Genomic DNA, 15,437 nt, shown 5'->3' on the forward strand with positions numbered 1-15,437 from the left:
ACTCACATAACTTACTATAAATACATCCTACTACTACAACATAGTCTGCAGGTTTTAACCACAATATTCCAAAACCAGTAATCATGAACGGTACAACACTGAGAGCTATTATTGGACAGGAATATCACTACCAATAGCAATTTGGAATCAGCGTACAGCTGAGATGAAATGCAATTAAATTAAACGGGTCTTGGTTAATGTATTACAACAAGTAACAGACATTGAATTTCCTTTTTCAGAATTAAATGAGAGGCAACTTCAAGTCTTCATTATTTGAAAACTTCTCAAGCTATGGCATTCTTACGTTATGCCACAGTGTTGCATATTTGTGTATGTATCAGAATGACCTAAGACTAGCTTGTTGGAATGAATATTTTTTTCTGCAGTGCATTCAGAATCCATTATCAGTCAGTGTGTGTGTGCACGGAACTGAGTTTTTCACAATGGCCATGGAAATGGGCAATGAACCAGTCAATCATCTCCTTTCATTAAAGCTATATTAACTTCCATTACCTCCTTTAACAAACACTCACTGACCTAGTTAAATAAAAGACTTGACATTTCTATGTAATGGAGGGTCCAGTCAAAACATCAAAGGTCCCATTTTAGGCTAAATATGGATGCACTAAATAAAAGTTTTCACAGACCGGACAAATCCTCATTTCACAGGGCATGGACTTTACTGAAAAGCTGAAATTGGGATAATCTCTCCCTTTGAAAGATGTCTGTGGGGAAGATTTTCTTTCAGTGTGTGATTTCTGGCCAAATTTCTTCAGGTCACACTTTGGAAAGAAAACAGACATCTGATTCCTATTTGATTCCCAAGCAAAAGAGAGTAAACAACCTTTCAAATCAATTTATTAGAAGCAGGGCTCAACAATAAGGACTGCTCGATAGCCCAGGGCTAGCATGAAATACGTTCTTGACGGAATGGTAGCTGATGTAAACAGATGAGAAAAAAAAATGAGGGGCCCGTTTCAATAAAGAGATTCAACCAACTCTGAGTTCAAACTTGAACTCTGCGTTGACTTAACCTGAGATGGGAAACTCAAGTTTTCGGTTTCAGAACATCTGAAATGAGTTGGTTCATTCCACTTAGGTTGAGTCTGAGTTTAGCTACGACTACGAAAAGCCATGATCAATGGAGCTCCGAAATTATTATTCACCAAGGCAACAGCTCACTTTTCTACATTAAAAAATGTATCTTAAGCCTGATTCGGACGGTATTTGTTTCTTATGGGGATGTCTGTAAAAATACATTTACATATCACCTCGGTGATAAAACTCGTGGATTCGGATGGCGATATATTCACAGAGGAGGAGTGAGTACTGTGATGCTAAGAACCTGAGAACGCGCTGCTCACGTGACCAGTCACATAATTGTAAGTGTATTCTTATTATTGTATAAAACGCATTTAATAATACTTATGTAAAATTTATTCTTATTATTCCAAGCATATTTTGTTGTTGAAGTAATTATGAAGTATTATTCTTTTAAATACTTTCCAGAAGTATTAAATAAATAAATATGTATGCAAATTACACCAAAGTACAACAGTTAACCTACCTTACGGTGTTCGGGAGTGGTCCAAAAGGGTTTAAGCACTGAATTTTGAATCGATTTCTTCTTGTAAACTCAGAGATGTGGATTCGGAAGGCAATTAAACTACCACACGACTTCGGTGTTTCTTAAAAACAGTAGGTAATTCGGACGCAGATTTTTACAGGGGTGGTGAGAGAAAAACACAGACATCCTGGATACGGACGGCAATTAAATCACCGACTATCCCCTGTAAATGGTGAAAATCACTTACGTCCCACTGAGAAACAATTACCTTCCGAATAGGACTTTAGTCTTGTTTGGGGGGGGGGGGGGGGGGCTAATATAGATTTCAATGGAACTAACCACCATAGTTGGCTAATAATGCTTTTGGGAAACGCACCCCTGGTTAGGTTCACAGAGTAAGTTACAGTACCTCTCTTTCAGAAACGGGCTTGACTTACCCTGCCACCTTGGGTTTGACAAACCTCCTATTTTGAAAAGGAAAACCCAGAGTTACCCTCATTTTAGGGTTACCCTACTTAGAGTTTTCACTTAACCTTCTTTCTGAAATGGGCTCCAGATGTTTATCATTATACTGAATTTGTGCATTAAGTCTTAAAGTGACCACAACCTAATATACAGTACCTGCTGCTCTCTCTGTCCTTTATGTTAATCAAACAATAAATGAAAGAGAAAAATCACTATATGCTTTTAACTGAATAACTTTTGTAGCTTTAGGATTCATATTTAATTTATACAGGAAAGACCACCGAATCATTGAATTTCTGTACCTGAACGCCACTTTTAGGTCTACTGTACCTTGAAAATGCTTTCGATTTTATCTTTATTCTGTTGAATTTATTAGTGATATTGCTTAGAATTTGTTTATTTGTTCTTATTTTATTACTGACTGTTCACTTATCTTTTATAACTTTACATTAGTTAGGCTAGTAGATTTTGCTGTGTTACCGAGAAGGTGCTGAGGTAATGGGAATTGTGAAACTTTACTTGTATCTAAAATTTTGGTGTTTATTTTTAGAATACAAGGTTAGATTTTGCCAGGGCAAGAAAAAAAATGTAACCACTGGCCCAACTTGGTGAGTTGAAAAAATTCCCAGCATTGAGCCCTGGGAAGTGACTTTAATTTATGGCCATGATCTATGCGAACAAGCTAAGTGATGTTTTCACAGCTACAATTACATAAACATTGAAAGCCCTTTAATTTACCTTTTCATGGTTTCAAAGAGCTTTGTCAGTGGTGGAAACTGACTGAATTAAACTGAACAGTTTTGCACACTATAACAATTCATAACATCTCTTACAAATGCCATAAATGGACCTTGACAGAGGTCTGTAAACAAAACCTATAAGAGTCTACAAATATGTAACATTAACATTTACTAGACAGACCCGAATGTTAATTTCGAAGGAAGATCATTTGGTTGTCAAGTGACCCTGACTTTGACATTGCAACTAATAGAAAATATGGATACCGCAAACCTCTGACAGCACCTGCTTTTTTCCTGCTGCTGCTGCTGATGTTTTTAAAGTTTCAATACTTTGCCCTATCATTTGGATCAGTACAACAGTGCTACCCACCAAGGCAGGATTTAATGATTCAGAAACAATGAAATAGCCTGGGTGCTATCAAAGAGACTTCAAACAGAAATCATTATGAATAATTCAAAATGCAGAAAGAACAGACCCCATTTTAGGTTGGATATTCTTCCTGTAGTTTGGTCTTCATACAAAACCTCCCTGTACATGCACAGATAATACATCCCATTTCTATGCTTTACACAACCCTGCTTTCTCAAAGTAAATATAAACACAATCCAATAAAAACAGTTACTAAACATGACAGATTTCCACTGGAATTCTGCAGTGTTACATCAATGCAAACACCAAGATCCACAAGCCTCATTCTTTCCTTATTAACGACTTAAATTAGTATCTCGAATGAAAACAAGGGCTTGAGGATAATCAGTAAACAAAAAAAAAAAAAAAAAACAGAGCATTAATGCTGCGTTGCATTTTATCTTAAAAAAAAAAAGTCAGATAAGGTTATTTGAGATTTGCAAACAGGACAACAAAATTAGGAAGAGCTTTGGCCTCATATTACTTGACGTTCTAGAAACTATGTACAGATTTCTAACAGAAGATTCTACTGTTGACAGAGGCTGCATATCTTCCACAACATTCTCAGTCAAGAGTCTCTTCACTTCTCAGGGTTCAAGCAGCTTGGCAGACCAAGAGAAACATAATTTCTGTTGCTTTGTCTTGCTTGTGCTCTCGTCCGCTGCATTCTTTCTGCAGCTCTCTCTTAGTGTTAGTGTTAGCATGACACCGATCCAGGGGTTTCTTCAAGTTACTCAAGCTACTTCTTGATGTAGAGAGTTCTCTCTGTGTCACACATAGATTGTACTTATTACGCTCCTTTTAAAAATATTGGCCGTATGTCCATCTCGAAAAAAAATGGAATCTGTCTCTGCAGTCATCTTGATCATAGACATACTATTTTATCCGCAATTTTTTTTATCTGGTGCTGGAATGTCTTGCAGTGTTTTAAATTCTAAAAAAAAAAAAAATAACGTAACACCACACAATTTCAGGTTGAAATGCCTTGTTGTAACATGCATTATTGAGATTGTAGCAGGTAAATTATTACCAAAAAGTTAATAGCAATGCATTATATTATTATTTTACAGCAACAAGTAATGTATTATTGTAACTGTGTTACTTTTGTAATGTGGTACACCAAACAGTTCCTTTCACATATGGATTGGTTTGCACTTTGCAGTGATGTGTCTGTGCAGGTGAACACTCAAATTCAAACTTGTTCAAAATGCTGTTTTGTTGAGTTATTAATGTAAGCACAGGCAGTTTGTCTTAAGTGTATACAAACAGGCAGGATTTTTAAATGTTTACTTGAATTCTTTCTCGTTAGATACTGAACTTCTTAAAAGCTAAGTTTTTGTGTACTTAATTTGTATCTGTGTATTACTGTTCTTTATTATTTTTATATTTTTTATATTATTTATATATTTATTCTATTGGTTGCATTTTCTTTACTGGAATTATTATACTATACATTGCATTTTTTATTTTTTTATTCTTTACATTTTTTCTGATTTTTTAGTTATTCAAATTTTTTACATTATTTTTAGAACTGTAAGAACCATTTTACAATCTAACTTTTGCATGCTGATTTTTCTCAAATAACATTGCATTCAACAATGGTATTCAGTTGTAACATCCAAACAAAACAAGACATCTATCAATATACACTTATCTGTGTGCATCTGTGACCAGTCATCTCTCTTAATAACATTTATTGGACGTTGTCCAATCCTGTTTGCCTCCTGTAAACAGAATCAGCAGGCTCCAGCAAATGGTTCACTTCACTAGCTAAGACACTTTTCAATTTTTTGTACACACAGAATTCAATACTATAGCTTTACATGATACACAGTGCCAAGCTGCACCTCATCTCCTAAACAGATCAGAACATTGTTGCAAACAAGTACCTATCTATTCCCAAGATGACCCTGTCCGTCTTCGGCCATGCAAACTTCTGTCTGACCAGCACCGTCTCGTGACCTGAGTCCCCTTCACAACCACAGCAGTTCCCCATTCCCGACCCCGTCTCTGTCCGTGCTATCTCCTGTCTCTGCCTGTCTAAGTCTGCCAGGACAGGACATGCGATCTGAAGCTGCACTAAGATGTCAATGCTAATGTTTGCAGTGAGGGCACTTGGGGTTCAGGAAGCCAACGCCTCCTATCTTCACAAAGCATGCATTTAGCAATAGCCTCATCTGCCTCTCAAATTCTCCTTTGTCCTGCCACCTCCGGCTAGTGCTCTGTCCTGCAGAACCCACCGCACAGCCCACAGCCACTGATATCCATCACAAGCAGATATGACAGAGAACACTGCTCCATATGAATGCATGCATGCTGTGAGGGCAAACATCAAACTCCAGTGCCTAACAAGTTATATATATCACATTTACTCTGACCTTGAAAAGAGATCAAAAGGAATTGTTTGATTTAGATTTTTTCTCTCACTGTCTGTCATAATGCACTGCCAAAAGAGAGCATTTTGTGAAGGTTTTCAATTCAGAAATCACCATCTGTGGTCTGGAAGATTGAGACTCAGGTAAAAGAGAGCAGCATCCTGTGGTGCAGTTTGTGAGCCGGATAATCCAGAGAAGGTGACCTGCTAGATGGAGGTGGAGTGCCCTCTACCAGCATCAGATATGGGACAAGGTTGAAAAGATGAAAAAAATATTTTTGTGGGTCACTTAATTGACCTGCCTTGCACAGCTATGATAGCAGCAAATAAATTACAATGGAATCAGACATTGCAATCAGGGGCAATCTTACAATTCTTACTATTAACTAGTTGCTTATAGCATGCATATTACTAGCATATTGGCTGTTTATTAGTACTTACAAAGCACATAATCTGCATGATCACATTCTGCATCCCTAATTCTACCCATTACCTAAACTTAACAACTACCTTACAAACTATTAATAAGCAGCAAAGGGTTTATTGAGGCAAAAGTCATAGTTAATGGTTTGTTAATAGCAAGAATTGGACCTTAAAATAAATCATGACCCTAATCAATTGTAACTAATATCTACTTGTCAAATATGTAATGAATATAAATAATTATGTTATAATCATAAATGAATGCATGAACATCATCAATATGTAATCAAGTATGTTTGAGAATGGTGTGCTGCTTAATATTTAAGCGAAAACCATGATACATATTTAAGGATTCTTTAAAAAAAAAGAAGTTCAAAAGAACAGATTTTATTTTGAAAGTTAAATCTTGGTCCCACTTTACATCAGGTGGCCTTAAATACTATGCATTTACACTTATTGTGTACATACATGTTTTTACATTGTACTTATATTTTAAAAATTCCTGCATGTAATTACATCTGTAATTAATTTCTGCATTTAGAATTACACCGTTGATCCATCCCATAAACCTTAACCCACCCTTAAACCTACCCATATCACCAAACCTGTCCCAAACATTACCCGTATCCCACCTCAATAGCAGCAAAAAGTGTTTTGCAATACAATATGAACACAATAAGTACATTGTACTTAGTGTCTGAGTTTGTTATATGTGAAATATGTTGTTGCCTAGTGTGAAAGTTGTGTTGAGGGCGCGGGCACCCTCTTGGGTCGCCGTTACGTTACCGTTACATTAGGCAAGTGCGCAGTTGATGAAGAAAATGAAGCAGGGCACCAGTGAAACACAGACCACTGAGACCAGGGATACTCAGCCTGAAGCAGGGGCATAGTTTATGGGGGGGATGGGGGGAGGTAACCCCCCAATATTCAAATCCATCAGTTACAACCCCCCCCAAAATTAACAATAATTATTTTTATTTTTAATTATTTTTATTAAATAATTTATTTTATTTTTTTAAAATAAAACAGGAAACAGAATAGACAGTTGTTCAAGAGCCGATGTGTTTCCCTTTAAAAAAAATTAAAATGCATTAAGGTGGAATGTAAAAATCTTAAAATAAATGTATATGTGTTGTATATTTAATATTTGTATATGTTGAATTTGTAATCAGTTAAAGCATGTAGATAGATAGATAGATAGATAGATAGATAGATAGATAGATAGATAGATAGATAGATAGGAAGAAATACATTATCCAATAACAATACACAAAAAAATAGAAATAAAAAATTGAAAAAAAAAATAACAGACAGCATACAACGTTCAAAATCTACGCCCTTGAGTAAGACCCTTGAATACCGTTTATTCAACCACAATTTAAAAGTTCAGTGACTTTGGGGTGGGGGGGGGGGTGTTGGGGCAAAACTCAATCTCGCCTAGGGCAACCAAAGGGCTAGAACCGGCCCTGATTGTACATATTTTTGATGACGCAGTAGTTATGGCCACCTATTATAAGTTGGAACCGAAATCTTTAGTAAAAATGACTTTACTGTCACTTTTGATAAATGTAATGTGTTCTTGCCTACTGAGAAAACTTATATTTACCAAAGAACATGTATTTACTTGCATTCATCCTCAGTATTTCTGTCTCTATGGCCTCAGTGATCTAACACAACAAAAGCTGCAATTTATCAACTATTTGCTTAGTGAAAAACTTGGTGGAAATAAACTGAATATATAAATAAATTAAAATATAATAATGTCTAATTGTCTCAAAACCACTGAGTACAGTATGTTGAATAATGAACATGTTCTTCATACTTATTACCATCATTTCACTGCTTGCAATCTAAAAATTCACTTCATTAAGGTCACAAAACTTTTTCAGCAACTTTTTTTTTTTTTAAACACTATGTCCACATAGAATTAAACTCTAACTCAGAATAATAAAAACCAGCCGTAACTCTCACACTCCCTAGGTGTTGGAGATGTAAGTCAAGTGTAACAGTAGAGACAGGATCCGAGAATCAAGTTACAAAGACAATGTGCTCAGTGGATTTCTCCCACTCTCACAGCCTGGAGGCACATTAATATGTAATAGCTCAGGAAAGCTCACTCATCTTTATCATAAAGAGATTCATTAATATGAACCACACTAAAAGCTGCTTGGCTCACGCCCCCTTTAGGCCAGAAAAACATCCTTGTTTCATATCCTAAAGGCTGTGCATGATTAATCATTTAGTTGCTATGGAGCTTGAATTCAAACACAATAAATTTTAAATTAAATAAACCATGTATTTGTGGAAAGTACTACACTCAGTGGGATACTCAGAATACAAAACAACTCCATAACGAATTGGTTAATCTTCAGAGTTATTTTTTATCTCACACGCCCTATGGAGATGTAAGTCCAGTGTAACAGTTAGAGACAGGATCCGGAATCAAGTTACAAAGGGACAATGTTGTCTCAGGATTTCTCCCACTTTGGAGGCACATTAATATGTAATAGCTCAGGAAAGCTCACTCATCTTTATCATAAGAGAGATTCATTAATATGAACCACACTAAAACTTGGCTCACGCCCCCTTTAGGCCAGAAAAACATCCTTGTTTCATATCCTAAAGGCTGTGCATGATTAATCATTTAGTTGCTATGGAGCTTGAATTCAAACACAATAAATTTAAATAAACCGTGTATTTGTGGAAAGCATGTACTACACTCATGGGATACTCTTATACATTTATACAACTGAAAAGGTCTTTAATATCCATAACATTACCATTATCGAGACCAAAAACCCAAAACGTGACTCATTGAGAATACATTGTGTTCTTCTACAGTCAGATTCCCATACACACCCCCTGCTGACTGTTAGGGTAACTACAGTCCAAATGAGAACCTGTTGGCCCTGGGATGGGCATCACTATCAGCGAGTGTTTACCAAAAGACTACAATAAGTGCTTCTGTGGAAATTTGCAAGGTTCATAGCATTGAAGATTTTTAAGAGCTTTGTTTGAGAAACCTAGTAGCAAATAGTTCCTTTAGCACATCTGCACTTGTTTGCAAAACTGCGCTCCATTTCCCGCCCCTAAAATGAACTATGGTTGGTCATGAAATGTGTAGATTTTGGACAAAATTACAGTAACCTTATCAGTAACTGATCTGTCCAAACTAAAAGTGAAAATGTTGTCTGATGCAAGACAGTTGGCTTTAATCAATTATTGCTTTATTGCATCTCACCCGACTGATAAAACAATGAGGGCCAATCCTAATCATTTTTGCATGGAGAAAAGAAAACAGATAATGATCATCAGAAAAAAAACGAAGAAAAAAAAACTTGTTTTACATACTACCTAATAAAACAGATCAGCGTAAACCAACACCAAGTTGAAAAAAATCAATATAATATGAAGTAAGCAGTTTCACTGCAAAGGTTCATGTAGTAGAAAGAAGGTGTTTTTTTTAACTGAATACAATCTCATAATGCACTGTATCAGACTGCATTATGATGGCAGATGCAGGGAGAGAAAGTACACTAAAGTTTAGGGTCAGTAATATTCATTTATTTATTTATTTGAAAATGCTTAATTGATTGATATTATAAAAGTGTATTTTCAGGTCATATCACATGAATGTGCTTTACAAAGACAAGCTGATTTGATGATTCTTGCCATGGTTTAAGTGGTTTTTAAATGGTAGTATTATTACACAGTATTACTGTTTTTACTAGATGTTTCGATTAAATAAATGCAGCTTTGGTGAGCATAAGAAAATTCTTTCAAAAACATTAACCCCATATTCTTATATATCACATTGTAACTAGACCTTTACACACATTTTGGACTCCTATTCCCCCAAAGAAATCTACAACACTGGATTTATGGCAGCAGTGACAAGGTACAATAACCGTCAGATGTGCTTCATCAAGTGCTGCCAGCATTTTCACAGCCCATCTCTCCGCCACACACTCCTACTATAAGCTAATTGGTATTACGTCGGAACCTCCATCATATCCACCTCCAACAATCACTGGTCATCATTCTTCAGCCTCTACTTCCCTAGAGGAGGGAATGGAAAGGCCAGGACAGCAATAATCAGCACTCAAACCCTGAGTAAAGACAACATTCCCTCTAAAATATTACAGCTCACTTTCAGCAACTTGTAGTTAAGTTAATTATTTACTTGATCCACAGGATCACAAGTTTATTTCCTCTGTATTGCACAGGGTTTTTTTGCTGCATGATCGGGCACTCCTATTTCTGGATGCCTGAATGTCATTGGTGGCCTGCATAACTAGTCATAACTTTTGAAAATATGATCACAACGTCTCAATTCTCTGCCATGAACCTGTTTGTTCGATTAATTTCCTGTTGGGGCCATGAGAGGTTCAAAAATGTATAAAAGGATGAAGAAATACTGCCACAACAGATTCTAGTCCTTGCTTGAAAGCTGGGCTCAGGCTGCTGCACTAGCAGATATTATTCTGTGTGAGTTACTGCCCTGAAACTCATAATAATTTAATCATACCAAATGCTTTCAAATGTCTCACCATTTGCCTTTAATACATTTCCAACCTTCTTAGAATAGATTCATACAACTTCTGAATGTTGTCTATAAGAAACCCTTCCAGTTCCTTCAGAGACATTCAAGGAGAGAACTGGCTTTTCGCTCTTCTCTTTAAAACTGCTCACAGTGGTTTGATAATATTCATAATTCAAGTCAGGTATTGGCCAGGGCAGATGAAGTTTATCTTGGTGCTCCAACTGTGGAGGTTTTATGATCACGACACCATATTTTTCAATTGCAGCTCCTTCATGGATATTGGCTTTGTGAAGTTTTATGCAAGCTTCAAGGTGAATACTGAGCTTTTCTGTAGAAATTCTGTATTGTTTGGACACAATCCTTCTTAGTTATCAGTGGTCCCTATCATTGACCTTCGATTTTTGCCCGCTATTCTGCTTTGATCATAAAGTCTGGCCATGCTTTATGTGCGAAGTAAAAAAAGCTCCTGCAAAACGGATTCCAAATTCTCCAAATCCCTGTATCTCTTAGTTTCATTAAGCTTTTTGTTCCCCTAATCACACTTCATTTCACACTATACAGATTCAGTCAGGTCAGCTTACAGCAGGAAGTCACAACTACATCCTGTTTGTCTTCAATCAAACCTCAAACAGACTGGCGCGTGAATGTCATGTGATGCATTTTGAATTTGTCAGCAAATACATAGGCATATAGCCAGATATGAGATTAAACACACACACCTCATACAGATTAAACTTGGAGATGATACCAACGCAAACATCTTGGAGTAGAACAAGGCAAACCAAAAAAAAGTGACTATATTCCAGATGCACTGCTTTGGAAAAGTCAGTCTAGCAGAGGTTCTCAATCAGAGGACTGGACTAGAGGGCCTCAGCAAACTTCCAAGAAGGCTGCAGGATGACTTAAATGATTAAAATGTATATATTATTATTAATAAAAATGTATATTACTTCTAATTAAACTTATTAAACTTTAGCATTAAATATAAATTAATGCAATTAAAATGCAATAACTAATACATAATTATAGCAGAAATACTGAAGAAACTATCTTACCCTCTATGAGAGGCATTTGAAAACTGTGTTGAACAATGTGGAGGGGAATCATGTCCTTTCAAGAGGAATCCACACAGGTGTATGTTTGTTGCAGTTAAATAGATCTGTTGATATACACTAGATCAGTGGTTCTTAAGGTCCAGTCACTATAGAATTTTTTTTATTATTATTATTTCACAAACAGTCACTTTCAAACCAAGCAGCTTTCCAAACTGAATCCGATGCGAAATCTTTGTGAGGAAATCTTCATCCTCATGCAGAATTCTTGCTAGTGTGCACCATTGCTGCAAATGCCTTCAGACTTGCAGTATCAGAAGGTCAAAACTATGTAACTTACATATTCATAATGTATGTACAGTATAACAAAAATCTTAAACTTAAGATATTATGTATATGGCTCACAGGGAACGAGTATTTTGAACTAAATGTGTGTGCATAAAGCATCCAGCTTTATCTATAAACAGCATTTCGGGGAATTATGGTACAGTAGCTCGGTTTTGAGACTCTGCCAACATGAGACATCAACTGTAAATTGAAAGGGGCGTGTACACCTGTTCTGTTCTCTAGACTTTGTACTTGAATGCCAGTCTTCAAAGACAATAACTGTGCATGTACTGTAGCTTACCTTTAATGCCCCTCGTGCACAATTCTCAATATTCATTTTTTTTGCTGATCAGGAGAAAGATGACTAGCACAGCCATATTAAGCCCGCTTATGACCTGTCATCCACCTGACGCACTACAGCACCACAGTAACGTGTAATAACTATAAACACATCCACTTACTCAATAAAGAAACTCGCTCCTTCCTTCGTAAACCCTTCCTCCCAACATGTGGGTAGATCTAGGAGGCAAGAAAAATAGCACGTTTGCGAAACTTTTAGCGTTCAATTATTCTTTAATGCCTACGCAATACGAAATAACACTTAAATACTGACACGGTAATGCCTAAATGCACTTACCGGATCGGATCATGTGTCCAGAGTTGACAGGTTCACCAGTGCAGGGATGAAGCCAAGAAGTGCTTCTCGTCTCATCGCTGGCAGGGAAACAAACCACCTGTTAGCGATGCAATTGGCTGGGAAACACTCGAACGGTATGAGAAAGAAATTCTTTCTAATGCAATAGTAAACATATATCCTCACTCTATGAAAAAGACCCTGCCGTCCCTGCACACCCCATAAGAGTAGTTCTCAGGTAAGGTGTCCCGCCGGAGCGGCGCCGCCATTATTCCCGTGTAAAGTCCTGTCTACCTCATATTCCCTCCTCGCTGTCCTCTCTTTGTAGCGATCAGCGCTCCGGCAAAAGGCGATTAAAGGGGAGGGCTAACTTTGCGCAAGGTTGGCCGACAAAAAAAGATAAATTCCTTACAATACAAACTCGTCCTGCAACGGAAGGAAAATCATTGCTCACGCTCTTGAGATCTTATAATAATAATGTATTTTTTTAGGCAAAACAGATTTAGGCAATTTTGTCTGGATGTATATTGCATTGTAGTGCTTGGTGTTCCATTAAATTAAATATTCCCTATGCATGTTTTTCAAAGAACTCATTTGATTGATTGATTGATTGATTGATTGATTGATTGATTTATTTGATTGTCTGTTATTTGTGTGGTTCTTTGTTGCAGATGCAGAATAGCCTGTGGGTTGCCAGGTCTGCGTCTTTAATATAAACGCTTACTGCTTTTCATTGGTTAGGGAAGTTTTAGTTACACTAATTAAGATTTGTTAAAGGTTCTGTATGTTTTGTAGCATTTAAAAATTATTTGGTATTCTTTTTAATCAGTAAAGCAATGAAAGAATAGTGCCTTAAAACTATACATTAGGCTACTTAAATTACAATATATCCTGATTATACCCCTTACAATTAAGTTTTAATTATTTGTGATGTATTCATTTATTTTGAATCTTATTTTTGTGGACATACTACTTCAGTTGTAAATTCCCTTATTGTTTCTATAAAAAATAGTAGACAGATTTCCTGTTTCCACTTATTATCTGCAGCAGTTCCACAGAATTGGCAACCTGCCTGTTGTATTGCTCATAGTTACTTATTACATATTTACAGTAAAATATATTGTGCAGTTGTTAGCTTAAGTTATTTCTTCTTGATCCACTTAAAATGACTAGTTTAGCAGGTTGATTCAGTCACATTAAACGTGTTATGTTGAGTAGTAAATTTTACTACATATAACACCCACATAAATAAAAGCACTTTACATTACTGATATAAAAAGATGCAAAACTAAGTTATGCTCTTTTTTAATTATAAAAATTAGAAGATACATTTCTTAATTGATTTATTCATTGTCATACTGTAGATAAAATACAGTTGTGTGTGTCCTGGATTAAACTGCAAAATAAAAACTAAATAAATAGCTTTAAATAAAACAAAAGTACCATTTGATTACAGATCAAGGCACCACTGCTCCTTCAAACATTTTCTTTGTGATCTTCACAGTAGACATGGATCATTTGCAAGTGACATGAAAAATACAAATAAGATAATTTATTAGGGCTGCCAGTCCATAAAAGGTGCACTCAGTATTCTGCTGTGGTCGTATTGTGACACCTAGAGGCATGTCAGTATAAGGCAAGGCAAGTTTATTTATATAGCACATTTCATGCACAGTGGTAATGCAAAGTGCTTTACATAAAAGGAAGTAAAGTAATCATTAAAAAATCACAATAAAAAAAGGATTAAAAGCAGAAGTTAGTTACTGATACATTTCTGTTCGCTGGGAGTACCACCATCAGTATGTTGGTGAGGGAAATGAGATGGCGAAGAAAACGAAGATGAGGAAGGAGTGTTTTGAGAAGATGAGTCTGGGCCAGCAAGCAGAGGACCAAGCTACTTTCAGGGATTTTGAAGTCCTTCCCCCTGCAAATCAGGTCCAAACTACTGAAAGTGGCCAGTCCTCCATGCCTTTTCCCATCATTGTTGTCCCTGAAGTTCCTGAAAGCTGGCTCTTGTGAAAGCTGTTCCTGTCAAAGCTGCCCCAGACATTCCTGTCTCAGACTCTCCATCGCTCAGTCTGATGAGAGTGGCCTCTTCTTAGCATCTTGCAAAGGATCCCAGTCCCTGGTAGCATCAGGCACTTTAGCTTGAGGCACTAATATCTGCATCTGGCAGTTTTACTTAAATATTAAATACATTAAAAAACAACTGTGCCATGTTTCTGACTGCTCATATTCCAATGGTTCATAAAGTTTATATTTCTTAAGAGGGTGAAGTATATTGCATTTTCACTGTAATTTAAACTCCATTTTAATATTATTTCATTAAAATAATTTCATTAATTTAATTACATTTTTTCCTCCCACAGCCCAAAATGTCTTGGGTTAGGTGAAGTGAAGATTCTAAATTGTCCCTCCCACAACTTGTGTGTAAAACAGACTTGTTTATGGATTAACTGGTTCTCCCCATGAATACAGCCATAGATGCTGGAATGGTGTTAAGAAAGTAAATAAATATATATATTTTTTTTGCAAGTTTTGCAAATTATTTTCAAAATACACAATTAATTTATGTATTTGGGTGTATAAAAGTTTAAGTTCAACATAGCCTAATTTTATAGTTTACTTTAACATTAAAATTTTAATCAAATCTGAGGCAAATTTACATGTACATAACAGAATAACTAGGCTGCCATCCATTTGACCTCATGCTTCAAGCTTCTACATCTTAAATAGCTATAATTTATTTGTATTAAACTGTGCAACTTGAATCATTGTCTCTTGTACTTTAGCATATTTCTAAAAAAATCAATTGTATGCACCAAAACAGCATATTTTGATTCATAGCACAAGCCAAACACTTTGATCATTTTCATATCAGCTTGTTTATTTGTTTTGAAATA

General features: G+C 36.1%; 1 protein-coding gene across 6 annotated transcripts in view; it reads right to left on the reverse strand.

The window, feature by feature from the left end:
* LOC109056733 (pleckstrin homology domain-containing family A member 7-like) overlaps positions 1–12,876 on the reverse strand; it is a 94,135-nt gene extending 81,259 nt beyond the window's left edge. For all 6 annotated transcript variants that reach the window (XM_042743933.1, XM_042743928.1, XM_042743932.1 and 3 more), the window contains exons 1-3: positions 12,721–12,876; positions 12,538–12,614; positions 12,362–12,419 (exon numbers count right to left, since the gene is read on the reverse strand). In XM_042743933.1, coding sequence (XP_042599867.1) covers positions 12,362–12,419; positions 12,538–12,614; positions 12,721–12,803 — 218 coding nt within the window. In that variant the 5' untranslated portion in view covers positions 12,804–12,876. The remainder of the gene's footprint in view (positions 1–12,361; positions 12,420–12,537; positions 12,615–12,720) is intronic.
* Between the last annotated feature and the right edge of the window lie 2,561 nt (positions 12,877–15,437).

This window comes from Cyprinus carpio, chromosome B18 (assembly GCF_018340385.1).
Source record: "Cyprinus carpio isolate SPL01 chromosome B18, ASM1834038v1, whole genome shotgun sequence".
In the NCBI taxonomy this organism is placed as follows: Eukaryota; Metazoa; Chordata; class Actinopteri; order Cypriniformes; family Cyprinidae; genus Cyprinus; species Cyprinus carpio.